This window comes from Platichthys flesus, chromosome 7 (genome assembly GCF_949316205.1).
Source record: "Platichthys flesus chromosome 7, fPlaFle2.1, whole genome shotgun sequence".
Classification (NCBI taxonomy): Eukaryota; Metazoa; Chordata; class Actinopteri; order Pleuronectiformes; family Pleuronectidae; genus Platichthys; species Platichthys flesus.
This window is the reverse complement of record NC_084951.1, coordinates 24,020,475-24,047,320: the sequence shown is the minus strand read 5'-3', so window position 1 is coordinate 24,047,320 and position 26,846 is coordinate 24,020,475. Positions and strand designations below refer to the sequence as shown.

Here is a 26,846-nt window from a genome sequence, read left to right as displayed (position 1 = left end):
AGTAGCAAGCGTATCAAAAAACAAACAGCAGGGTCACCCACATCCCTCAGAAGACCACAAAGCGCCAATCACATCTGCTTGAATTGCTTCAGTGCAAAATTCAAATCACACTTAGAAACTGGATTATGTTTTCTGTTAATAAACTAAGATTACAACTTGAATAATTTATGAGGACGTATGAGTGTTATGTTCGGTTATCATATATCCTGAAACCTTTTATCAGCTTTAAATCATCATGTATCAACCCCTGCATTTTTATTATCATATTCAAATTGTTCTTGATAAATAAAATCCCAATAAACAGTCATGTCTTTGGATCTGATTATATAAGAAAAGTTGTATTTATTTATGTCGTCTTTCATGTGGACGTTTTTCGCAGCTATCATTTTGGCTCGTAATACAAGGAGTGACTGATAACACTAACATGGACCATCCAGTGTCTCACAGCCTTTGTACAAATATTTGTAGACGCCTTCTGTCCTTGTATAAATACTTTGGTTTCCAGGTGGCTGACATTTTGTCTTTTAAGCAAAACAAATGAGGCTTAAAAACAGGCAGTTATTTCTAGAGGCAGCTCCTGTTTCACTTGTGGAACTATGAAAAATGTCTGTAGCTGTCATGTTAAATAAGCGCCATATATTTTCTCTGTTAGTTCACTTTTTCCTACCGTGGTTCCTTAATATTGACAACCGGCCTTAATTCTTATGCACACACTGTGAAGCTTAAGTCCACTGGCAATCCTTTATTTTTAAGAGAGGCCTCGTGTTTACTTACTCCACCAATGTCAAACTACAGGTAATCTCGTTTGCACCAAAGGTACACAGTTTGACATTAGACTTTTCATTTGTTCAGCACTGAATTACAAAGACAGAAAAACCGTAGTGCAATCACGTTTGATTGATTGATTGGTATGGAACAGATCCAGTGGTATATTAATTAAGATTTTTAAAGGTTTAATGTATATTTAACATAATGGCTGCATCCCTTTTCTAAGTATTGTTATCCGTAGTTTGTGAAATTAAGCACGAAATACAATTCAATAAATAAATGATTCTTGTTCTTTTTTGACAAGTGAATTTACACACTTGTATTTTAATGCTTAGCACGAAATATTATTAAATTAAAAAAGTATTTTTAAACTAGAGACGTTGAATGCGCACTGCTGATGACGACTTCCGGTGTCATGTTTGTGATTGGCTGCTCGGCGCGTCGCTCAACGGGGAGAGGCGGAAGAGGCGGGACCTGGCGCTCTCATCATGGCGGGACACATGAAAATGACAACCGGCTCCAGCTCGACTTGTGGTCAGCTCTTACTCATCCTGGCGCTGCTTCTCAGTTTCCCTCCGGACTCACATCAGGTCTCAGGTGAGCAGCTGCGCCGCGACGCCACAGCACAGCCGGGGGCTCGGAGGACATGGGTTCTAACCCCGCGGCGCTCAGGCTAACGCGTGTTAGCTTGTGTTTGTTGTTGCTTTTATCAACCGTCTCTACGTTTCTTATGGATTAAGACTTTATTTAACCTCCTGGCTTGTGTCTCCTCGTTGTCTCCGTGCAAACCGGAAACTCAATGTGGCTCAAACACTCGTTTTATTCTCTTGTTTTGATCAAATCTGCAAGAAACCTCGCCCCCATGTGATTCTTAACGTATTAGCTATGAAAACACCACATCAGAAACCACGAGATAACACTAATAAAGTCTTAACACAACACTTTATTATTATTATACAGTAAATCCTACAGAATAAAACAGCACACTTCTACTGGTTCCATGAAAGAAAAGGGAGAAAGAGGAGGAAGTTGTCATGCCTTCTCCTTTCATATACATAACACAATATTAATACACATCCCTTGTTATGTACATTTCATAAATCATATAAAAAGTCATTAAACATTATTCATCATCATCACAACAATGTTGATTTAACTTAAAGTTCATTTTGGAGAATATAGTGACGTGTGGTCTTTTATTTCATTCATTCAAATCAATGAGGCTGATTTCAGGATAAAACTAGAGTTTGACCAATATGGACATTTAGGGGAATAAACATATGATAATACCAATATAATGACTGATATATAATTTAATCCTAAGATAATTGTTGTTCATTAAACTAAAGTTTGGCAATGATCCTTATTATGTCGCTACCATGAAGTGTATTTTGAGGCTCGACATTCTGCAGTGGAGTTGAAATGCAAAACAACTCTTTTAAAACTGGTAAAATTCCCCCCGAAGTAAGTTTCTAACGTCATCAAAACCTTGTGTTCAATGCTCAATTCATCTGACTGCAGAACCTACATAACCATTTGAATGTCATGATGGGAAGGAACACACGTGTAACATGTATAACGTACATGTCTCTGCTAATCAAACCCAGGAAAGGAAAGTCCAGTCATTGATCTGCACGATGGAGAGAAGTACGTGCTGTCGGGGTCCAATCGGTTCTGCTACCAGAACTCCATCGTGCCAACCTGGAGGCAAACATGGACCAAAATTCAGGTTAGTTGCATGAATCGAACACAGCAGAAAAACAGCTGTTTATCATCGCTCCATTTTCAGTAATATATCGGTAACACTGGTTATGTGTTACTACACTTTCCTCCGGCAGCTCCGCTTGGTTGAAGCTCAGTGGTTTACTTCTGTTGACAGGTCAAAGTGTGGAGCTCCAACGTGTTCAAGGTGGTGATCGTGGAAGGGGAGGAGCAGCTGCAGGAGTTGGACCGATTCAGCGTGTGGAGCTGGTTTCAGAGCTTGTTACGTGAGCGGCACAATGAAACCACCATTAGCATCGGCCTCTTCAGCAAGAAGACATGCTTCCAGATCGATCCCAGTGCAAAAGCCGAGTACACTATCAAGCCCCTGCGCAGTAAGATGGACACAGATGTACTTTCTGATCAATGACAGATATCACATGACTGATATATGACGTGTTTGTTTGTTTGTTTGTTTGTTTGTTTCTCTGCAGAGTTTGATATCTATCTGTTCCTGGTTTTCCTCTCTGGGGTGTTGTTGTTGGTCTTTGCAGATTCACTCAGCCGGTAATTTATACTTTATGTTCAACGGGTTTCATACTTTATGTCTTAGCATCATTGTTTTATTAACTTCTTTCCTCCTAATGTGAAGGAGTCAAGTTTTCTTCTACTCTGCCGGTATGAGCACAGGCATGATCGCCTCCCTCATCATCCTCTTCTTCATTTTGGCTCGCTTTTTACCAAAGGTACAGTTTTTCATTGTCCCTCAATTAGCCACGATTTCTGTAGGTTAAAAATCCCATTGGTCAGTTAATCATCTTAATAACTTTGTGTTTGCTTCCACAGAAAAGCCCTTTTTATGTGTTGATTGTCGGTGGCTGGTCATTCTCTGTCTACGCCATTCAGCTCGTCTGCAGGAACCTCAGCGTAATTCTACGAGAACACTGGCACCTGGCTTTAGGTACAAACTCCTCATGCACACAGGTTACAGAGATAATGAGTCAATGGAAACAGAGCAAAGCAAGTCTCATAGTTTTTACAATATTGATAATAATAATAATAATATCAGTGGTATTTTGGAACCACTGATCATGTTAGTAAACTCTCACAAAAAGATTGATTTGGCTCCTATAGGAATCATATTGACACACAATCAGGATTGTTTATACTGTGTAGCATGTCATTTGTAAGTATAGTGGTGAAACTAATTATTGTTTACATTCTGAGAGGCTAGAAAAGTCTGCAATTTAAGTTTCTGAAACAGGTTTGATTTGCTGCATTTTATTTGTATCTGTCAAAGGCGTTCCGGGTGTGTTAGTTAGTTGTTTCTCGACAGATTAAATAAACACCTAAAAAATATGGACTTACTGTGCAAAGGCCTTTAGTTGACATGTCTGTTCCCTTTTTTTACTTCAGGTTACAGTGGACTGGTAGGATTCATCAGTTTTGCAGTGTGTTACCGTTACGGCCCCCTGGTGGATGAGAAGAACATCAACATCTTGTCGTGGACACTGCAGCTGTTCGGCCTGCTCTTGATTTACTTCGGAATTCAAATTCAGCAAGTTGCCTTCGCCATCATGGTGGCAGCTTTGCTCGCCAAAAACCTGGAGTACCCAGTCTCATTGGCAGTTATAGCATGGAGGTGAGTGTTCTCAAAGCTGACAGTAGGGGGCGTGAAAGCTCTTTACTGCAACTAAAAATCACTGTATATGTGTGGCCTAACTTTTTACTGTACTTCATCAATAATTAGTTCCTTTAAAAAAAAAATGACAATGTTTTTATTGCAGGCACTTAGATTTAAGGACATTGAAATATCCCGAACATGAATTTTAACGAGTGCTCATTGCAGGCGAGTCAGACGGTTTAGAGTTCGGTGGAAGCCGGAGCCCCGTCGCCTGTTAACTGAGGAGGAGTATCAGAGGGAGGCAGAGGAGGAGACGCGGCGAGCGCTGGATGAGCTGAGGAAGCAATGTCACAGCCCAGAGTTCAGCCCCTGGAAAACAGTGTCGAGGATTCACTCCCCAAAAAGGTACCAAATCTACATTATTCTTTATTCTTGTTCAACTGCTAAAAGCACAACACCTTTTTTAAGTGTGATTTCAGCTCAGCCCCAGTCTTGATTTAACAGGAATAGAAAGACAGCTGGTTTATAACTCCCAAGATTATTAACCCTGAACATACAGTAACAGAACTAACTAGAGTGGCAGAGTCAGCAGAGTGCAAAAGGCCCAACAGTCTCATTGGAGTCGCACCGAATAGCTTACACTCAGAGATACTGATTTATTCCTGGGGAAAATAGTAGAAACACAATTCCTTGATATACTAACTACAATCCCAGCTTGTATAAACATATATGTGTTGCTGATACGTGAGTCTGCTTCACAGGTTTGCTGATTTTATTGAGGGGTCCCCTCACCTGATGCAGAACGAGGTGTCCGTTCACGCTCAGGAGTACGGCTTCGGTGGATCATTTTTCGAGGATGAATTATTTGACACTGACGACGACGAGGAGGAGGATGAAGAAGAAGACTTGAAGCCTCTTATGGTTCCAGAGTGAGGCGGAGAGCGAGTTCTGTGCTGGAGTTGTTTGAAAGTTAAAAAACAATCACCGTCATCGCTGCCTTTCAGGAAGGGGCTCGGACAAACGGCTTCCTGCAGCTTCAGTGCAAACGTCCATGTGCTGGGGAAGATGGTTTAAAACGCTGGATCATCACTTCAGTCACAGGAGTCACCTTGACCCACAGTCCCGGGCAGATCAGTGTGTTATCAGCATGTGACTGCCTCATAGCTTCAAAGCCTGTGCACTAAAGCCAGATCTCTTCTTTCTCAAGGGAAGGGCTGATGTTAAAACTCTGTCCGAGGCTCATTGGAAGTCAAGGTGAATTTGTACTGGGTGCTGGTAAGTTTTGAGTTGTGTGGTCTTTTAGTCATAGTTTAGAGAAGGTTTTTTAGTTTTCAAAGCTGCAGTAAGAGCGTTGAGATTTCATGTGCACGTCACTGTGCTCGGTTCACTCGTCTCTGAACAGCTGCATGTCGACGGTGGTAGTTATTGTTCCAGAGGTTTTCTTCTGCAGGGAGGAATCGCTTGTTCCTGTTTTGTGTTTCACATGTTTCAGTTCATTTTAATGGACAAATCAGCCCAGGTTTTCCAAAGTATTTTTGAATTAAAAAAGGATATTTGCACTCTGACATGCATGTTTTGGTATCATTGTATGCGATTGAGTTACTGTAATTGTGTCATGTATCTTAAGCCAAAAACTGACTTTACTAGAAAAAAGGATTTCATCCATGGTGGAAATGTAAAAGGTAATTTTGAGGTATTTTTTTACTTCACTACAGTTAAAATGCAAATGTTCTTTTTTTAATGGATAACTTTTATCTCAAAGTTATACTGACAATGAAAAACTAACCGACAGTATAGCATTTTAATGAGGCTTCGCTTTTGGCACCTGCTTCATAAAATGCATCTGTAATAAATACACTACACTCATTGGCCAATGAGTCCATTTACTTTTTATATTTTAATTTCACTTCTCTGCTAACTCTTTTGTACTAACCTGAAATTCAATTAAGAAATATTTGGAATTTTGCTTTATAGCTGCAAAAAAAACATGACTTCTGTTCTATTGCAAATTTGTGATTCAAAATGGAAAACAACTGTTTATTCTTGCTGAGCAGCAGCTTCGGGGGCATTTCTGCTCGATTACCTTGGAATCCTTTAATCTGTAAATTGTGGGGGAGAAAGACGCTCATGAACCTTGTGGGTTTTCCAACTGACCAACAGCAGAAGACTGAATTGTATCAAAGACGGCACTTCCACAAGTTCCTACTTATTATTACTATGGCAACGAGTGTAAGTACATGTTTGGGAAGTCAAACACTCATTCATCATCATGAATCATGTTGTTTCTGCAGATATCTGGAATCCTACTTTTTACTCTGAAAACCCCTGATAATGCAGCTTAGCCACTGAAAAAGCTTTTAAGTTCTAGAATGTTTCAGGAAGGTTCAGCATCTGCAGAAGTCGTTTCTAACCTTTCTCATATATGCTCATAAACTCTGAAATTTTCCCTTGTAAAATCTGCTTCAAGTCCAAATCAAATGGCTGAAAGCCTTGCAATGTTAAAGGCGGGGATGAAAAGTTCACCTCTTTATAAAGATCAACGTTAAGAGTTTAACTGGCTCTTGGCCCACGCTCAATCCTTCCACCAGGTTTCATTAAAATCTGCAATTTAGATCTTGTGTTATCCGTCTAACAAAAAAAACAGTGGGCAGGGGTGAAAACATAACATCTTTACCAGGTCTTTGAGTTGCATGTGTAACGCTGTGCACAGCTTACAACCACCTGGAGCTTCTCATTCAGCTTCACTGGCATCACCATCGCGTTGCAGGTGGAAGCAGAACTGGGAAAACCTGCTCGAGTGAGATCGTGTTTATCTTGAATCAGACCACTTTCAGTATATGTTGGAGAGAAACATCACATTCATCCCTCCCCTCCCACTCACACACTTTCAGTGAACCCTATCTGATGCCCAGTGACATTTAGCCCAGCTGCCCTGCGAGTCCAACCACCTGTCTTTGAACATCAACGTGCCAGTCAATGCAGCATGAGCAGGGATCACCCCCCCCCTAACACTGATGCAAATGTTTACACAACATGTTTGAAACAGCTGATACGGCACCTTACATTTCCATGTGTTTCCAAAGCTGTGTGGCATAAAAACATTAGCACACTGCAGCATTTCCTGCCTGCTACTTCCCCAAAACACGCATGACTCATAGGGAAACCTCACCACCAGTACGACTACATAACACAAGGAAGTGTGTGGGGAATCCCTTGGATATATGAGCTTATTGCATGGCAGCCGCCCCCTTATGGTAGCTTCATGTAAAGTGCTGGGAGTTCCCCAGAAACTGATCAATCGATGCTTTAAGCCGCAGAAAAAAAACCTGAACCAGGTGGAATAAAGATAAGGCAACATGTCCACACCAGGTAGCTGTCATCGCCCGTTTTATAAGCAGGAAACTATGTTTAAATAAATCGAGCTTTTAAATCCAACAGTAGATTAAATACTTATGTGTATCATAGCAAAATAAAGACTGAAAGTGTTTATTGGAGGAATGCTGCGAGTAAATCCTTCATAGTAAATCAAGAAAAAGACATCATTCATAACACGACAACCAGGAACTCTCAGTCCTGATAAATAACTACGTCTGTGGCAGAGTAACAAATACATATTTCCTTTAAAAAGCAAAGCAGTTCAAATGTTGCTCATATTTGAAGATCAGCAAAGAGTCCGACTCCAGACAAGAAAGATCAGGAAAGAAAATAATGACTTCTCAGGCTGCACGTCGCAGCACACACTGCAGCTTTCATAAGTTACTTCACACAGTCTGTACAGGAAAGACGAATCAAACTCTTCTCCTCAAACCTCCTCTCAACATTAAATAGTTCCACGGAAACAAGAAAAAAAAAAAAAACTCAAGTCCAGCGTTGGAGGTTATAATCCAGAGTTCTGTCAGTATTTGTTGATTCCAAAAATCCGCACTCCATGAAACTGAGGCAACTTCGGGAGGACGACACTTAGGAGGGAGCTTGTGTTGATCAGGAAATGTGTGGCGTCGTATTTTGTGTAGAAACTGGCCAGAATATACCTGCGGAGACGGAACAGTGTGTCAGATACAACATCAAAAACACACAGGGTCACATGCAGAACACTGCCCAACGTGGTGGGAGACTCCATCACCGAGGTTGAGAAGTTGTCTCCACCCGTCTGTTCAGTTGGTTGGTTTGTTGGTTTTTAAGCCAGGAATTTAGATTCACTTTGTTTAACTTTTATATTTTTTCTTGACACATTCAGAAAACTGATTTCAATTAGTTTGAGAAATTCAGTGCAGTTTAATTGAATGTAAGGGAACCTGGATAGAGGAATGAGCTTTTCTGCATGATAAACATTTAGCTTTGCATCTGAAGAGAAATCTCTCTGAGTTTACTGATGACTGCTGTAACTTTAAGAATTGAGGCAGAAGGTCTGAAAGCGTCTTTTCACCAAATCCTGTGTGTCAGTTGAACTCTGCTGCATTCATATGTTTGAACAGTGGACCTGGCTGACGCTGGATCATGAGGAGATGATTCAAACCTTCCCCATGAAAATAATCTCCCCACTGAAAGTACAGCCAACACTGATAAGAGTCATTCGTTTTGTAAACATTTGGCCAAAAAAACTACGCACTAAGAAATCAAAGGACTAACCTGATGACGGAAAGAATTGGGGGGATCACCAAATTCCTTCAAATGGATTCGTGTGGGAACCATGAATTGCTAAACTGAGTTTTATTGAGATCAGTCAAGTAAAAATTCCACAAGATAAGGGAAAGAAATGAGCGACAGATGCCTGAACATCCAGTGACTCAAGAAAAACAAATGTCAGCCAACTGCTCTCAAATTAAATTACAATAAGATTTTCCCATTATAGTAAAAAAGCAAACAGAGCAAACTTCACAGCAGGTTTACTCTCAAACAAAGACCCCCACTTACAGGACGATTGGTGAGATGGTGAGGAATTTACGCGAAGATGTGAACTGGACACCGTAGTCCATCTGTTCCCAGTGTGTGAGCAGACGAGCTTTGCCCTGGTCCGGCGTCTCGAAGGGAGTTCCCTTCACTGTGTGTAGGAACAGGTACATCACCTGCAGGAGAGAAACCACACAACAGACACACAAACACCGTTAGCCACAAAGATGTACGTAAGAGTTTCGAGGAAGCAATTCTCTGGCTACATTACGATTTAACCTGCAATACGAATTTAAACTGACTTATTCTACTGGTTCATCTGTTAAAAAAATCCCCAGACATTGTTTCTATCTGTGAGATAGAATCACATTTTTATATATTTTCCTACACAACTAAACAAATGTGTGTTCCAGATATCTATAAATCCTTCTCATACAATCCTCTTGAAAGAAGAAATCACATTCACGTGAAAACCTGTCAAACTGACTAGCTGGTCAGGTTCCGCCACCTTAATATTCATTCATTAATATACTTTTAACAGACCAGGTTGTGGATGACGTTGGTGAGGGTCCAGACCAGCGGCACGGTGAAGAACGGTATACTGAGCAGCACGACATGCAGCACGATCGTCAGGAGCAGGTAGGTGAGCCAGATCCCCCGGCTGTTCATCACCCGCGTGTTGGGGTTCACTTCGCTGTGAGCTACACCCACATTCATCCTGAAAGCACAGAGAGAGAGACACAAAGTGTGAGAGGTGGAAAACAAAGGCGTGCAGCTACAGGAGGCCCCCACAGAGCTTTCATACCCCTGGACGCTGGAGATACAGCTTCTACAACATGGTAACAAACAGGATCAATCCTAAACCTGAGAAGAGTGAAACCTGCTGACTTGAGAACATTTGGCAAAGGATTATTTTAGATACTATAATTGTTTTTTAATATTCATGTCGATCCACTAAGAGAGGCGGTGGTCTAGTGGCAGAAACTTGGACTATGGGCAGAGAAGGTCTCTGGTTCGTCTCTGGTTCGACTCCACGGAGAGACAAAAAGACGAACCTGGATTGATCTGTCCAAGAATCCAAGAGTCTCCCTACCCTGTCTAGTGCCCCTGAGCAAGGCACCTTACTCCCCCAACATCTGCTCACTGCTCTGTGTGTCCTGCACCAGATGGGTCAAAAGCAGAGGTTAAATTTCCCTACCTGCATGAGTGTGCCTTTGCATGTCTGTGCATGTGTTTGGGACTAATAAATAAATAAATGCATCTTAATCTTAATCATCTATAAATCATCATATTTTGATCAGTTTCCTCAAGTCTTTATGTATTTATATTTCATATAGGTCAAGATGGTGAATATTCCATGTACGTTTAAAGGTCTTCTGCACAATTTAAGTTATGAACTACCGGCAGATGTTAGCAGATGTTAGTGACCACCAGCAGATGTTAGGGCATGTCTTCAGTTAAGTACCTTGGCTTCATGAGGTGTTTCAGCCTCATTAACACAACACACCCTGTTCTAATGCAGGCCCATCACAAGACGCTCAGACCTGGGTGCATCTCCCTAACCTCTATTGTCAGAGGTTAGGGAGCTGCTGCAGTGTTGTGTATGATGTTGTGTGTGTTGTTTCTTTTACGCTCTGCCGCAGGACTTGTTTGTGGATCCGCAGAGCTTTGAGCAACCTGATGGTGGAGGTTGCAAGTACCCCCCCCCCCCCCCCCCCCCACACAGCTCTCCAGCCACGTCTGCATACCACAGCCTTTTCCGCTCATCAGGTCTTACGGTGGTAGTGACTCCTTCTGATGGGGCAGTGAGGCACTGAACAGAACTTTATGAACTTATGAAGGTTACTTCTCATTAGTGGTGATGGAACTTCACAAAGCATTGAACTACAGCAGGTTCATACGGTGTTTGGATCCCCTGGAGACATTACTGTTGTCGGTTTGGCCATATTTCCAGCTCGTTTCTGTATTTGCATGTGTTATGACTTATTGCAGCGCGTCCAGCTCTCTCGGCCACCGTAGTGATACGACTAATTGATTAATCACTTATCATTCTCATATATGTCCTTTAACATTGGGAAACAAAATAATTTATACTGTAGGACCACGTGGACTCGTTAGTTTATATTTGAACTGACGAACAATCGCAGACAATAAACAAAACATCTTAAAAACAACGCTGAGGCGATGACCCCGCCCTCCCGAGCGTTACTGTGCGATTAAACAAGCGCTTCCTGTCATCACTTCGCAGCAACATTAAACCAAAGTGAAAAGTTAAACTTGACCGAATAACAAGAATCACGTTTAACTGACACGTGACAATCTGTGTTGACACAGCGCTGCGGCTCTGTAGCTCAAACCCTGACCTGCTAACGTTAGCTCCCTGTAGCATTAGCCAGCTAGCTAGCAGCGGCTAGCCACAGGTTGGCAACGTTAGCTCATGTTAAACCCAGAAAACCAGGCCGCGGACAACAGCCCAACAGCGGAGGGGGGTGGGAACCTCCTGTTCAGCCGAGGAACAGCCATGACTCGTGTGTCCGTGCACACTTTTAAAACTTCACGTTTCCGCGAGCAAACTTTACCTTCCTCCGTTGTAGTGGCTCAGCAGGAAGTTCCTTGTTTCTGTGGCCCCGCCCTCCTTCCCTCCCTCTGCAGAGGAACCGCCTGCAGGCTGCAGAGTCAGAACATCCGCAGCTGCTGCTCCAACAAGTCAGCACCACACCCCCGTGCATGTGAGCAGTGCTTCAACATCACTGATGATTAAAGTACTTTAGAGTTTCATGTGTCGCGTGCAAGATAACACAGGTAGAATGAAAGGTACAAAAACTAAAGGAAAACTTATGTCCACAAATAATGGCGAGAAGAATCCAGGTCCAAGCACTCAAAGTGGTTTGAGAATATAAATAATCTTTGTTTATTTGTAGAATTTCATTTATTCATTGAAGGGATGAGCTGGTGTACGTTGATGTGTACCCCTAGATTTCTGTGTCTAACTGTTTGTGTGAGAGAGACTTGTATGTAAATGAATGTTTTTTGTATTTGTAGTGTCTTAGAGGTAGTGTGTACCTGCCTGAAGACTGCACTTGGAAAATAAGCTGAGAGATACATCTGTCATATTTATGATTTGATTATTAAAAAAAACTGATTTAATTATTTAAAAAAAAAAACTGTGAAAAAAATTGGTAGTAAAAATTATTTTCGGCCTTTCAGTACTTCTACATTATGTAAGTATAGTCTAAACTAGCCCCACACTTACCTGCTAAAACCTCAACAAGCATCAATGTGATATACATTATCCTCTTTTTTCTGCGAAAATGAGTACTAATACCATGTATTACTGCCTCTTGACACTGCTGTTTTTACAAGTACTTCTACCTCAACTGTTTAAAGATGCAATGAAATGGTATTTAAATGTCAAGTGAATGACTAATGGATGGGAATGAAAATCAAAACGCACATTTACTGTCACTATGAGAAGAAGAAAACTTCCTGATACTCGAGCGGTGTGTGGAGAGATTAAACATGAAAGTGACAAAAGATAAATAACATATGTGGGAACCAGGCTGGCCGAGTCTTTCTTTTCTGGAAACGTAGATTTTAGCTTTTCTATAGACGAGCAGAATCATTTACCCATTTCTCTTTCTTCTTGAGACACATCTCTTTAAATAAGCTTCTATCATATGAAGTCTTTCACTTGAATTATTTGTTTCTGTAATAGTATTATTTCTTTACTCTGATTTTTTGTGAATTTTGTATTGTTTGTTGTGAAGCACAAATACAGTTTTAGTGTTATCATTGCAGCAGAACTAAATTAAACAAGTATTTTATTTGACAATCTTTTACACATATGACAAAACCCCTGCTGTGCCACTTTGAAGGAGACACGTCATTTATTCACAGTCAACACTCTGAGTGAGATCATTGTCTCTGTAATCAGATTGTTTGACACAATATCATATTTGACATCAGGTGACTCACTGTAACCTTTCGGAATCTTCCTTGTGTCTCATGTTACTGCCAACTCTGAGTTTTCTATTTTACAAATGCATTCCTGTCCTCCTTTGTGCATCTAAGTTTTTTATTTCCTTACTCCCTCACATTTCTTGGAACACACTTTTGGAAAGTCCAGAGAGGCATATAGATCATTTCTTCCTTTACTGTGACACTCGTTCATCAGATGCGAACAACTGGAGATTTTTCTTTCACCAGGATGAATGAAGCTGGAATCTGACGACATGTTGATAAGTCATTCATGGGACAAACTTCCGCGTTGAGCAATCCTGTACCTTTACAAATGCGCTCGCTGCTGCTTCCTCTTCCCCTTCAGAGGAAACAGCTTCCTTTTTCATTGAATTACCTCTACACTAGAGTTACATCATCAGAGTGTGAGCGCATCCACAATAATAGACACTCTGATGGCGAGGAAGTATGCAGATGTTGTGGATCTCCAAAGAGCAGCAGGAGAGTTTTAGGAAAGCACAGCTTCCTTCTCGTCTCGGCACAGAGTGTGCTGTTCTGGACAGAGAGTTCCAGCACAGGTGTATAATTATTCACCTCGATTGTTTTCTGTTCACAAGAAATATCCTGACATCATTGATGGACAACACCGCAATTGATGATTTGATTAATTATTGTTTATTATGGCAATCTTTCCCACATAATCAATATGCATAAATACATGAAATAATCAATAAATACTAAATAAATACAATAAATATATAAATGAATACATATAGTATGTTATATTAATTCCATTGGAAATACATGGCAGATATGGCAGAGTACAAACATTGCTGTATCTACATGATCAGCCACTGAATGCTGCATCAGATACACTTTGATCAATGTGATCAAGTTGTCTTACAGGATGCTTCCCAGCTGCAGAATCAGCCAACACGCGGTGCTCCACATTTCTGAGAGAAGCCTGTTGCGTGATGAGCAGGATCTCCAACAGCGAAGACACGAGCGACGAGGATGGAGAAGGAGAAGAGTCTTTGCTTGGTGTCGTTGCACAGCAGAGCCTCCACATGGCGCTGGACGGGCTTGGTCTCTTCTTTACCGAGGTGGAATTCCTTCCCTCCCTTCGACTTCAGACATGTGCTCAGGTCTTTGTGCAGTTTCTGAATCGCTGGCGTCACTTTGCTCGAAAACTCTTTGCAGCTCTGAATTCCAGCAACTCTCTTCACTGCAGCGCTGTAGTTCGTCAGGACGCTGAGGATCTTCTCCATGCAGGGCTGAGGATGGAGAGAGGAACTTCTACATCAGGAACTCATCTTCTCTTGATGACTATCATGTTCATACAGAACCATATACTGACATTAATGTGCTATTTCTGGTTTGTAAATCGGTTGCTTACTGTAGAGTTATGTTTGAGCGTCGCCGGATCACACATGTCTTCGGCCTCCATCCAAACAGGGGAGTTGTAGAAATCTATTTCCACCCTGGGTGCTTTCTGTGCCTACGGATAATATGAGTGGAGGCACGGTCAGTACAGTAACTCAGCTTATACAAAATAATAATTTATGAAAAATAAGTGCTGCCATACAGCAAATGTAAAGCAAATATTCAGTTCAGACTAGTTATGATAGTTTAAATCTATGCAAAACATAGTGTAAGTGTCAATAAAGTAGTTTAAAGTCCTGTAGGTTAATTTTATTTCTATATATTTTGATTCAATGATTCCAAAATCATCCATTAAAAAAATCCATTTAAATTAAAGCCAATGTGCACATACTATTGTGCCAGTGTACAGCTATACAAAGTACATTCTGACAAAAAACGATAAATTATTCCAAACACACTCATTAGAACTACAGCCAATATTCAGTCAGTATTAATCTTGGCAGATTACAGCTAATATGAGTGAAGGAAAATATTTCAGCTTATTTCTACATGTTCTGAATCAGTAATTCCAAACACATTCCTACAAACAGCACTCACCTGCAGAGAAAAGGCTTTAGCCAGGCGGTTGAGCTCCAGGGAGCTGTTCCGGACCACCGCACATGCATCCTGCACGGGGCCGGCGGTGGGGGCGCAGGAGGCGGAGGCAAAGAGCCAGAGCAGCGCAGTGAACACAGAGAAGCTCATGGTGGGAGTCAGAGGTAATGAGGCTGCGTCCTGTTGCTCCTGCTCGTCCCCGTCGGTGATGGACTCGGAGTCCGGCGGCTGCTTTTAAATGGGCAGGAACGCGCGCCTTGCACGTGCGTTGGCGAGGAGGGAATTCCTGGGCATCCCTCAGGTGAGTTCACAACGAGTGCATCACACAGGAGGCGGATGAGTCACACGATGACCGAATGATAACACATCACAAAGTCACTACTGTCCTCCGATTATGACCTATTGGAAATTATCATATTTCATTTACCTTTAAATAAAAGTATTGGCTGACGTATACCTGCTATGTGGAGGATGTATATACTGTATATATATATATAAACTTGTATACAGCAAATATAAAGCAAATATTCAGTTAAGACTAATCATGCTATACAAAGTACATAATAAAAGTATTGGCTGATATATATTATATAGATATAATACACTAATTAACATAGTTGGGATTTAACAGAGTTTCACTGCTGTGCTCATGAGATGAGATTTGATCTGACTTCAGAGTTTGGACCAATCTTTCCATCTGCCAACTTTTCTCTACCAGAGAAAAACCTCTTCACTTCAATTGAACCACAAAAGGAAACTGATGAGTGAAGGCATAAGATGTGCACATACTTCCTTACATACATTTCCCATGTTCTGTTATTCTTTAAAGTGGAATTACAGATGTGAATGTCATGGTTATTAAAACAAGCTGTGGCAGATACCAAAATGGATTGAAACTAGTCTTTGTGTCTTAACTTTATCAAGTTTCCAATGACCTCTGCACCATCCCTCATTTAAACAGTAATACTAGCTATTCACAATCTTTCTTTTTTGGTTTGTTGCATTTTTATCAGTATTTGTGTTCATTGGTCTTGAATTATTGAACTATTATTATTATTAATAAAATGAATATGACCCTCCTGAATATGGCACTGTTACATTACAGAACAGATATATGAGATTTATTTACAAAAACTTTATTACAAAAAAGAAATGCAAATACCTGATATTACTTGAAACTTAAGCATGTTGAGGAAATGAATACATTTTAAAGCCACAGCCAACCCATCTTGATACAAGTACTAAAAAACCACTAAGATTCAAATTTGTATATTAATTTATGTGTACACAACATTCTGAATGTTTGAAAAAAAGGCACTTGATATTCCTATTTAATGTATTTTATTAACTATTCCTCCATCTAGTAATCTATTTATTTATACTAATATAATTTTTCTTAATCACGCCTCCCTGTCTGCAGCTCTTGAACACCCCCTGTCTGCAGCTCTGGAACACCTCCCTGTCTGCAGCTCCCTGTCTGCAGCTCTCTGTCTGCAGCTCTCGAACACAGCCTGTCTGCAGCTCTGGAACACCTCCCTGTCTGCAGCTCCCTGTCTGCAGCTCCCTGTCTGCAGCTCTGGAACACCTCCCTGTCTGCAGCTCCCTGTCTGCAGCTCCCTGTCTGCAGCTCTTGAACATTTCCTGTCTGCAGCTCTCTGTCTGCAGCTCTCTGTCTGCAGCTCATGAACACCCCCCTGTCTGCAGCCCTCTGTCTGCAGCTCCCTATCAGCAGCTCCATGTCTGCAGCTCTTGAACATTTCCAGTCTGCAGCACTCTGACTGCAGCTCTCGAACGCATCCCTGTCTGCAGCTCTTGAACGCATCCCTGTCTGCAGCTCTTGAACGCATCCCTTTCTGCAGCTCTTGAACGCGTCCCTGTCTGCAGCTCTTGAACGCATCCCTGTCTGCAGCTCTCTGTGTTGTGGATGAACATGGACACATGTGCTGTGAACATCTCAACAATAGGTCGGTGTAAAGTTTACACGTGTTTAAACTCTCACAGTTTTCAGCTGCACATTAATTATCTGTGTACAAAGCGAGTTCGTGTCCCGCGCGAGCTTCTAGTGTCTGTTTGGCTACGATGCTAAGCTAGTTTAGCTTAACTTAGCTGTCCACAGTGAACCACGGCTGCTGTAAGTGAAGGAAATATATAAACATAAAACTTCCAGTACAAGTTTCTGTCGTTAATACAACACGTTTGGTTTCTCATGTGTTTCTTTAAGCACTTGAATTAACGTTAGCTTCCGGGAGCTAGCTACTGCTCACCAAGCTAATGCTAACAGCAGAACTAGCCTGAATATGCTAACAATAATCAAAACAAACGATGTGTTTTATTGCTCATTTATCACAACCGCTTCATGTCGCTACACAAGACACAACCTGGGATAGAGAAGTTAGATCTATAGTAAGATCAGACATTATAGATGTATGGATATTTATTACAGATGTGAAGTCTGATGAAGAAACGTCAAAACACACTTTTTGAGGAAAGTTGAAACCAACCACACATTATGATGTTTTTATGAGTTCTGAAGTTCTGAAAGTATAAACGACGTCCAGAGTGTATAATCAATTAATTTTTTATGAGGAGCTCCACATCTATAAGATTGAAAATAGATTTTAAGATCCATCCTGAGTCCATTTAATGTATAAATAACTTAACGAATTGCCTACATTTTGGATAAATTATTATGCTTGTATAGTAACTTGTATCCCAAGTTTCTATTTTTGTGCATTATATGTTAAGCTTTGCAACTTTGAATGAAGCCGGGCTGGAGAGGTGTGAATGTTCACAGCTACTGTTCCTCTGCAGGTTGACTGAGCCGCACCCATGATGAACTTTGACGGCCTCGACCCCGGCATGGGCGAATACTCACCCAACCTTCACGGGACCCTGGAGCCGGGTATGGAGCCCTCCATGGATCAGCATCTCAACCCCAGTCACCTCCAGGGCGTGGAGCTCGACCCGGAGGGGATGGCTGGGACGGGCCCAGAGACAGTGCATCTCATGGAGGGGATGTTCTCCGAGCTGCACAGCGTCGTGTCAGAAGTCGGCGTCCCAGTCACTGCAACGCATTTCGACCTGCAGGAGGAAATGCTCTGGATGGGAAACCACAGAGTGAGTCTTGTTCCTTGAGCATTGACCGATAAAGTCTCACTTTAACCCTAATGCATGAATATTATTTGAATCCCTTTTGGTCAGGGCCATGCGAGCTCGTTCTTTGGACCGACAATGGGCCGGTACTCCTCTTTTCAAGCGAACTCATCAGATGAAATCCGACAAATTCAGAGTTTGGAAACGGGCGTGCTGTTCCTCTCCAAGAACAACCTGAAATGCCACACTCGGGGGGGCCTTGTCATGTTTGATTACCCGTAAGTGTCACTAAAAGGCAACTGGATCTAAAAACATTGTACAGAGATTTTTTTATTTTCTCATTGAATTCATAGTTTTAACTCATTAATGTGTGTGCATGTCCCAGGATGGATGAAGCAGCTGATATGCATAGTCTCCTCATGACTGACAACAACATGATGATCATGGGCGGATTGCAAAACTATGTGATTGAAGTTGACTTGAATACTGTGCAGGAAACTCAAAAGGTGAGACTGTGGGATGAAGTTAATCCTCGTCCCCAGCTGGTTTAATCTGCCACGTCATATAAAACTAACTAAAACTAAGTGTAAGTGACTGACTGTTTACTTCTGTGTTGGGTGTACTGACAGTTCTCGGTTGAGGTACCAGGACTTGCAATAATGCGTCAGACCAGTCGTTTCTTCTTCTGCGGACACACTTCTGGGAAGGTACAGACAATCTGAAGAAATCTCTTTGTGAAAGGTGTCACACGTCTCTCACGTTCTTCCTCTGTTAAATCCAGATAACTCTCCGAGACCTGCGCACCTTCAAGACGGAGCACGAGTTCGACGCGTTCTCTGGCAGCCTCTCGGACTTTGACGTTCACGGGAACCTTCTGGCTGCGTGCGGGTTCTCCAGCCGGGGAATGAATGGTTTGGCATGCGACCGGTTTCTCATGGTGTATGACCTCCGCATGATGAGAGCCGTAACTCCGCTGCAGGTGCATGTGGACCCCCTGTTCCTGCGCTTCATCCCTACCTACACGTCGCGCCTGGCAATCATCTCACAGACAGGTATGAGTCAGGGACTCTCATCTGACCATTTTCTGTCTGTCTGTTTGTTGACTTGTTTGTTTTACTCGTACATGTTCCGTGTGTCCGTACGCGTTTCTCTGAAAATGAGATGAGATGTTCCGTGAAATCAATCGTCCAGGCTACATGTATGAGAATTTATGAACCATTTCCAATTTACTGGTTTATGATGTCATTGTTTCTTTCTCCAGGTCAGTGCCAGTTCTGTGAACCCACTGGTCTTGCCAACATGGCCGACATTTTCCACGTGAACACGGAGGGGCAGGTGCTCATGAGCTTTGACGTCTCAGCCAGCAAACAAGCCTTGTCCTTCGGGGACTCCGGGGGGTGCGTGCATCTGTGGTCCGACGCTCCTGAAGTGAATTTTAATGATTACTCCCGGGAGACAGAGTTTGCTCAGCCGTGCCTCGTGGACTCGCTGGCTCAGCTGGACTGGAACCACGACCTGCTGCCCATCTCGCTCATCCCCATGCCGCTGACCAGCACTGAGGCGCTGCTGTCGGACTGGGCTGCTGCCCGGGCTGCACCTAGTCCCAGGTAGCAGTCAATGAATTTACAGTGTGTTGCATACTGTAATAGTGAGGATCCTACAAAAGTACTTCAGTAAGGTTACATGTACACATAAGAACGTACATTAAACAACCTGTGTGCTGATACTTTTTTATTATTTATTTATTTATTAGCTATTATTATTTTCAGTAACAGGTATAATCTGTGTAGCCTGATAATGGCTTATTCCTCATTGCACCAGACTGAGGTCATTTACCAGTGAATAAAATAAGTGGATATAGTTCCCATCATTCACTCTGTTTACTTCTGCTTTGGTACAGGGCTAAGCTGTTGGTGCAATAGTTTGCTCTTTGTTAGGGATGAAACCACATGTGTGACCGTGTCGTAAGGCTCACGTGTTTAGAAGGAACCAGCAGGAAGGGGACAGCCGCCTAAGACATGAACAGGAAGTTGGAAAGTATTGAGAGACAAACAGATGTAACAAATGTCTGGAATTTGTTGACGATAGCAGAAATGTAGAATATCAAGAGCGTCACGCTTCACTGAAAAGCAAAACAACAACCTGCAGAATTAAAAATGAAAAACGTATGACATCACTTCTCCCCAATGCGGAATTTATTTCTCTTTTCTAATGCCATGGTCAACAAATTCTCTAGAAGTGATGTCAATATTTCCTGTTGTGAGTGATACACGGAACAATTGATTAGACAGCAGCCAGTGAGAAACATCTCCAGTAATTAAACATTTCAATATCAACAAGCAATTCTACTTAAATGTAACCTCACTTTAAGAAGAGCTCTTTAATTCAAATATGGCCACATTAGAATGAGGTGTGCTCCTCCAAGAATTACAAAGTTTTACCTGTGTCTGATCTCACACACACACACACAGACACACAAAGAAATGTCTGTTAATCCCTCTAAATTAAACATTAACGTCAACAGATCAATAACATTTACGAATCCGATGTGGTTTTCATCTCTGTAATAACCGAATAATTTTCATATCTGCCACCATCTGAATCATGTCTGTGTCCAACAGACGAGCTCCGCCTGTGGACCCTGAGATCCTGCGCACGATGAAAACCGTTGGGTTCATTGGTTATGCAGCAAATCCTCGCACCCGCCCTCGCAACCAGGCACGTACCAATGTTTCAGTGTCATGTTTATATGTTTGATATCAGTAATTCATTGTTAAAAATACATTTTCTGTGTGGATTTCAGGTTCCGTACAAAATCAAAGATGTGGAGCTCGACTATGATAATTACAATCAGATCCCTGAATCCCCGATTGGGCGTGACGAGGAGCCACACCTCTACATGGTGCCCAAAAAGTACAGAAAGGTACAGTTTACCACTTGTTATTGGACAGTTTCTTGACTTTTGTGATATATTATGTATTTTCTATGTTGTTGATGTGTAAAAAAAATCGTGTTTGATGTGATAAACCATGTTTTTGTTCCCTCAGGTCACAATCAAATACTCTAAACTCGGACTGGAGGACTTTGACTTCAAACATTACAACAGAACCTTGTTCGCCGGCCTGGAGCCTCACATCCCCAATGCCTACTGTAACTGCATGATCCAGGTGAGCAGCGAGGGGAGAGAGTTGCTCTTAGTGAAATGTTCTTGTGTGATGGTGTTTTCTGTTTCTCATGCAGCGTTGTTGTTGTTCCCTTTTTGTGTTGGCACGTTAGGTTTTATATTTCCTGGAGCCAATCCGGTATCTGGTGCAGAATCATTTGTGCCAGAAGGAGTTTTGTTTGGCCTGTGAGCTCGGCTTCCTCTTCCACATGTTGGATTTGTCCCGAGGAGATCCCTGTCAGGTAGCCGTCAGTTTCTGTCTCTCTGGAAAGCAGCATCCCTGTGGCAAGGCAGAGGGTTTTCTGAATTTGTGATTTCTCACGGTCAACTCTCCTGTCTCTTCTCCTCCAGGCCAGTAACTTCCTCCGAGCGTTCCGCACCATCCCTGAAGCCTCGGCGCTGGGCCTCATCCTCGCAGACTCGGACGAGCAAACGGGGAAAGCCCGACTCGGTCGCTTGATCCAAAGCTGGAACCGCTTCATCCTCACCCAGCTGCACCAGGAGACGCAGGAGCAGGAGGGTCCGCAGGCCTACAGGGGAGCCAGCAGCAGGTCAGAGCAACAGACAAAAACTGAGCCAGAATCATTCCCTGAGCAAAGTGTCTGACATGGCTCAGTGCTCACGAGCAATGGCAGAAATAAGTTACATGTTCTCATGTGGTGTTGATGGTTCTCTTGAAGTTCTCTGGGCTCCTCTGGCGAGTCTGTCATTGGAAAGCTGTTTGGAACTGAAGTGGAGAACAGCAGCCTGTGTCGCTGTGGCAAGGAGACGGTCCGCGCCTCCCTCACGCTGCTCTTCACCATGCACTATCCTGAGCACAACTCCCAGGGTGAGTTCAAGGACCTGCTGCACGTCACCCTGAGTGAATAGAGTCGTGTAGGCTGAAGCTGCAGAAAGACCACAAAACTGTTTTCCCTATTTGACAAACAATATTCATCTGACTTGACAGAAAAGTCAATAAAGGAGTACGAGTTCTCAGAGATCCTGAAGAAGAGCATCTGTCTGGAGCAGAGCACTCAGGCCTGGTGTGAAAACTGTGAGAAGTACCAGCCCACAGTGAGTTCCAGCCATTACTCAGATAACAACCCCAGCATGACATCACGCGTCACTGCTGCTAATCTGACGTTCACACACAAATCCATTTCAAACGTTTTATCCACACTCCTGCCAGTCACAGTTCCACCTTAACCCCTGCTTTTACATTTTACCACTAATGTTTCACAATCATAGTCATTTATTTAAACACTATATACTGATAATGTGTTTGATCATCACTTCAGGTGCAAACACGAAACATTCGCTGTCTCCCGGACGTCCTGGTGATAAACTGTGAGGTGAACAGTGCCAAAGAGGCTGAGTTCTGGAAGGCTCAGGCGGAGGTAGGTTGTTCAGTCTCATTTCCACTCGGACAAGTTTCAATTACACTCTGAAACGTGCACATTGCCTTTTACGTGAATTATATGATTTTTTGTGGTCTTCACAGTTTGCCTTCAACAAGGTGATGCAGAAAGAGGCGATGGAACCTCCTAAACCCAAAGAGCCCCCACCACCGATGCCCACTGAGTGGTGCTTAGAGTAAGATCCTGTTTAATATAATTAATACTATGTTCACTATCGTTAAATGGTTTAAATTTAGTTGAGTTAAATTTAGTCATAAGACAGTGAGAAATATCCAACATCATTTCAGAGACGTCTTCACATTGCTTGTCTTTATTTAACTCTCAAGGACAGAAATGAGCTGTAACACTTAATTTAAACATTTATTAGATCATCAGTTTGGTTGCCAGCTAAGTGTCTGCTCTACAAATAATATTGGTCTCGGTTGAATGTGTCTAAACCCGTTCTTTGTCCTGCTGCAGCGGGGAGGACATGTGCAACATGGAGGGCTTCCCCGTGGACACCCGGGCGGAGGATCTGCGACATGTCTGGATCCCCCCCACTCTCAAAATGTCCATCAGCAAAAGTCAGGGGCTGGAGATCAGCAGCTGGCCAGAGTCCGAGGAGGTGAGGGAGGAAGATGCTCGCTGACCACGGTATTCATGTGTTTTACTGTGGGGTCAAGATCTACATGCGAATAATGACTCGTCACGTTGTCGTCCACCAGTTAACCACTGAAGAAGAAGAGGAGGGCGCTTCTTTATTTGACCTGATGGTCACGGTGCCCCACGTCCTGGACGCTCGCACGGGTGGGAACTTGATAGCACACATCAAAGTGGGAGAGACGTACCATCAAAGGAAAGAGGTGAGTGAAGCTCAGAGGAGTTAATCCAGTTTGAGATGGATTCTGTGAAACTCTAATGACACGTGTTTGCTTCAGGGAGTCACTCATCAGCAGTGGTACCTGTTCAACGATTTCCTGATCGAGCCAATTGATAAGGTAAATGCTTCATCACCTTTTTATAAAAGTTCTAATGAAATCTTCAGTTCGTAGCCACCTGAAAATAAACGTTTTGTTTTGTCGAAGGCTGAAGCTGCACAGTTTGACTTGAGCTGGAAGGTGCCGGCCATTCTTTACTACGCCAGGAGGAACTACCACACCAAATACGACCTCCGCAGTACGTTCAAGGACATCACCTCGCCACTCAGAGGCTTAATTAACTTCACGTCTCGTTCAGCAGCTCTTTCTTTCTCTGCTATTCGTCTCAGTTAAAAATCCCATCGACGCGAGCGTGCTGCTGACAGAAGCCTCGCTGGCCCGGAAGCAGAGGAAGAGTCACGCCACCTTCATCCCGCTCATGGTCAGTGAGATGCCCCAGGCTGGAGACCTGGTGGGGCTGGACGCCGAGTTCGTCACACTCAATCAGGTGAGACTGACAGAACTTGACCAAACACAAAAGTACAAAATATTACATTTTGCAATATGGGAAATTCTCACATTTGACAAGATGAGATCAGATTTTGCTTCAAAAATAACAAATGATTATGAATATGTAGATCTATCAGTGTTTCTATATAATGCAATGTGGTGATGCTCCGACTCAAATCTATTTGACTTTTAAATCAGCCTCTTATGATAACCTGATTGATGTGTGTGTGTGTGTGTGTGTGTGTGTGTGTGTGTGCAGGAAGAGGCAGAACTCCGCAGTGACGGCACCAAGTCGACCATCAAGCCCAGTCAGATGTCCGTGGCCAGAATCACCTGTGTGAGGGGCCAGGGGGCCAACGAGGGCGTCCCCTTCATCGACGACTACATCTCCACTCAGGAGCAGGTTAGCGGGCGCAGAGTGAAAACACCAGAGTGACACAACTGCAGAAAATCCGCCGTGAACGGGGCGTTTACAGGGATTTTTGTTGCTCTTGTGGAAATAGGATAAACCTGACCAAAGCGCTGTGCAGGGAGGACACCGTCTCCCTTTACTTCCTCTATTCTGTTGCCTTCATTGGAACGGCAGTGTGTCCTTTTCAGCGTCCACGATCAGCTCACAGGAACGATATGTTACCTGAGTCAATATCTAAGAATGAGCCGTGACAACTGAGCTCTAACCCCGTGAACAACAAGATATCTGAAATACCTGTAGAGTCGATTCAAACCTTTTTGGGGAAGTTCTGAGATGAGTCACACACGTCAGAAACCTCTGCTCGTTGCCTGGAGCGTCTCAAGTGCTGTTGGTTGGTTTTTGTTGTGGTTGTATCACTGTGATAATGTGTTGTGGTTCCTGCTCTGCACAGCTTGTGTCTTTTCATCGCTCAGCGTCCTGCTGTTGGTGTTTTATATTTATTTTTGTTGTTTTTGTCTTGAGGGCTGCTTGTGTGTCGTCCTGTAGTCAGGCAGACTTTATTTATAGCACAACAGGGACTAAGGAAACTCTAAAGGCAGAATAAACAAAAGATAGAAAGATGTAGAGTAAAATAAAAAAAAGATGAATTAAATGAATTCAATCTGAAAATAAGTATAAGAAAATAAACTAAGTACATTTTAAAGGATATACCACAAAGCAAAACAGGCTAAGAAAAATAAATAAATCAAAAATGTAATTGAAACTCTCAAAATGTGGGTCTTCATAACCCTTGTGAATGTTTGTTCTTGCAGGTGGTCGACTACCTGACTCAATACTCCGGCATCAAACCAGGAGACCTGGATGCAAAGATTTCCTCGAAGCATTTGACGACCCTGAAGTCCACGTACCTGAAGCTGCGCTTCCTCATCGACACAGGAGTTCGCTTCGTGGGTCACGGCCTGCAGAAGGACTTCAGGGTCATTAACCTGCTGGTACGTTACACTGGGATCACATTTACTTTGTAGCCTGGTTTACAGGCCAGTATTAACAGTTTCTGTTCCTTTGCTCCTCCGAGGTTCTGAAAGACCAAGTCGTGGACACCGTGCACCTTTTCCATCTGCCCCGCAAGAGGATGATTTCTCTGAGATTCCTCGCCTGGTACTTTCTAGGTCAGTTCAATTCAGGGGAAATGTGGATTAGTGAAGGACTGAAGCAAATAATGAACCTGAAGCTGCAATCGTAAAGTAAAGTTTCTTCAAATGGGAATTGACAGTTGATTTGGAGATGTGTAATATTAAGTCAGCACCTAGTAACCCCCCTTCCCACACAAACATTGGTAGAAATAACAAATCTGATATTTTCATGCAAGAATTTTGAGGATAGAGTTAATTTTAGTATTTATTAAATATATAGTTCAGATGTCTACTTGCTCACGTGTCCATGAATGGTTTAAAAGAGAGTTTCTGTTTTAACGTGGAGCGTTGAGGTGTTGATCCAATAATCTGATCGAAACCGAGGCTAATTGGTTGAAATGCTGCTGTCGGGGTCACAACCTCCTGTGATCGTCCTCTTTGCTCCGCTCGCAGAACTCAACATCCAGGGTGAAACTCACGACAGCATAGAAGACGCTCGCACCGCTCTGCAGCTGTACAGGAAGCACCAGGAGCTGAGTCGCGCCGGTGGGAACGATGAAGTGAGGAAGGTGCTGAAGGGACTCTACGATAAAGGTCGCCAGCTGGACTGGAAGGTCCCAGACGCAGACACTGGAGATGGTCAAGGTAGCTCGAAAGGTACGACACGTTGACTCTTAGACGCAGCCTGGTGCTAATCTATATCGTGCTGAGCTTAGACGTCAGAGCATCATGGGAAAACGCTCCCAGTGGATTGAAACCACTGTCTTCTCTTCTGCAGGTGCTGCTGTGTTTCCCTCTGTGATGGGCCTGTGAGCTGCTCCCTTCCTCCTGCACACGGTTCAATCTCCACTCCATCAGTTTGAATTCACTTTTGTACTTGTGTGCATTTTTTCTTGCAGAGTCTGTGTTTCCGCAATTTTTTTTTTTATCAGTCGACATTTGTACTTTTCCTTTTTGGGTTTTCGGAAAAAAATAAATGTGTATTTTGACTTCGGAGCCTTTTAAAAAAAAAAAAAAGTTTTCTGGTGAATGTAAATAATTAAAAGCGTTGTGAGCACTGGAAGATTATTTTTCATTTCAATTCCAGTGAGTTTGGTCAGCATAGAAACAACTGCATGAGAATTTAATAAGGAGTTTGGTTTTCGGGTTCGCAGCCATATTGTTCCCATGAAGTTCGATAACATCTAATGGTATTTTGGGTCGTTTCAAATTAAAATAATCTCCATTTGCGGTTAAAATTCGGAAATAATAGCACAAACTTTACAACATCAACTAATATAAATGATTCATGTTTAAGGATTCAGGTTCTTTGCAAACACAGA

The 26,846-nt window shown here is 42.6% G+C and overlaps 3 protein-coding genes across 3 annotated transcripts; 2 read left to right on the top strand and 1 right to left on the bottom strand.

The window, feature by feature from the left end:
* Nucleotides 1–1,198: 1,198 nt before the first annotated feature.
* nemp1 (nuclear envelope integral membrane protein 1) lies at nt 1,199–5,658 on the top strand. Its single transcript, XM_062392126.1, has 9 exons — nt 1,199–1,365; nt 2,376–2,497; nt 2,648–2,864; nt 2,964–3,036; nt 3,122–3,215; nt 3,316–3,430; nt 3,886–4,111; nt 4,319–4,498; nt 4,855–5,658. The coding sequence occupies exons 1-9, from the start codon at nt 1,257–1,259 to the stop codon at nt 5,024–5,026; spliced, it is 1,308 nt and encodes a 435-aa protein (XP_062248110.1). The 5' UTR covers nt 1,199–1,256; the 3' UTR covers nt 5,027–5,658.
* A 1,905-nt stretch (nt 5,659–7,563) lies between these two features.
* On the bottom strand, nt 7,564–11,701 carry ormdl2 (ORMDL sphingolipid biosynthesis regulator 2). Its single transcript, XM_062392127.1, has 4 exons — nt 11,563–11,701; nt 9,527–9,701; nt 9,008–9,159; nt 7,564–8,124 (listed from the first exon to the last, which is right to left on the bottom strand). The coding sequence occupies exons 2-4, from the start codon at nt 9,698–9,700 to the stop codon at nt 7,989–7,991; spliced, it is 462 nt and encodes a 153-aa protein (XP_062248111.1). The 5' UTR covers nt 9,701; nt 11,563–11,701; the 3' UTR covers nt 7,564–7,988.
* A 5,052-nt stretch (nt 11,702–16,753) lies between these two features.
* On the top strand, nt 16,754–26,587 carry pan2 (poly(A) specific ribonuclease subunit PAN2). The gene is made up of 26 exons (XM_062392246.1): nt 16,754–16,881; nt 17,729–18,034; nt 18,119–18,288; nt 18,396–18,516; nt 18,640–18,717; nt 18,792–19,062; nt 19,272–19,617; nt 20,632–20,728; nt 20,814–20,933; nt 21,058–21,177; nt 21,287–21,415; nt 21,525–21,724; nt 21,854–22,002; nt 22,123–22,229; nt 22,454–22,552; nt 22,657–22,748; nt 23,033–23,177; nt 23,278–23,415; nt 23,491–23,550; nt 23,638–23,728; nt 23,820–23,977; nt 24,239–24,382; nt 25,204–25,383; nt 25,467–25,560; nt 25,978–26,181; nt 26,303–26,587. The coding sequence occupies exons 2-26, from the start codon at nt 17,747–17,749 to the stop codon at nt 26,335–26,337; spliced, it is 3,636 nt and encodes a 1,211-aa protein (XP_062248230.1). The 5' UTR covers nt 16,754–16,881; nt 17,729–17,746; the 3' UTR covers nt 26,338–26,587.
* Nucleotides 26,588–26,846: the final 259 nt, after the last annotated feature.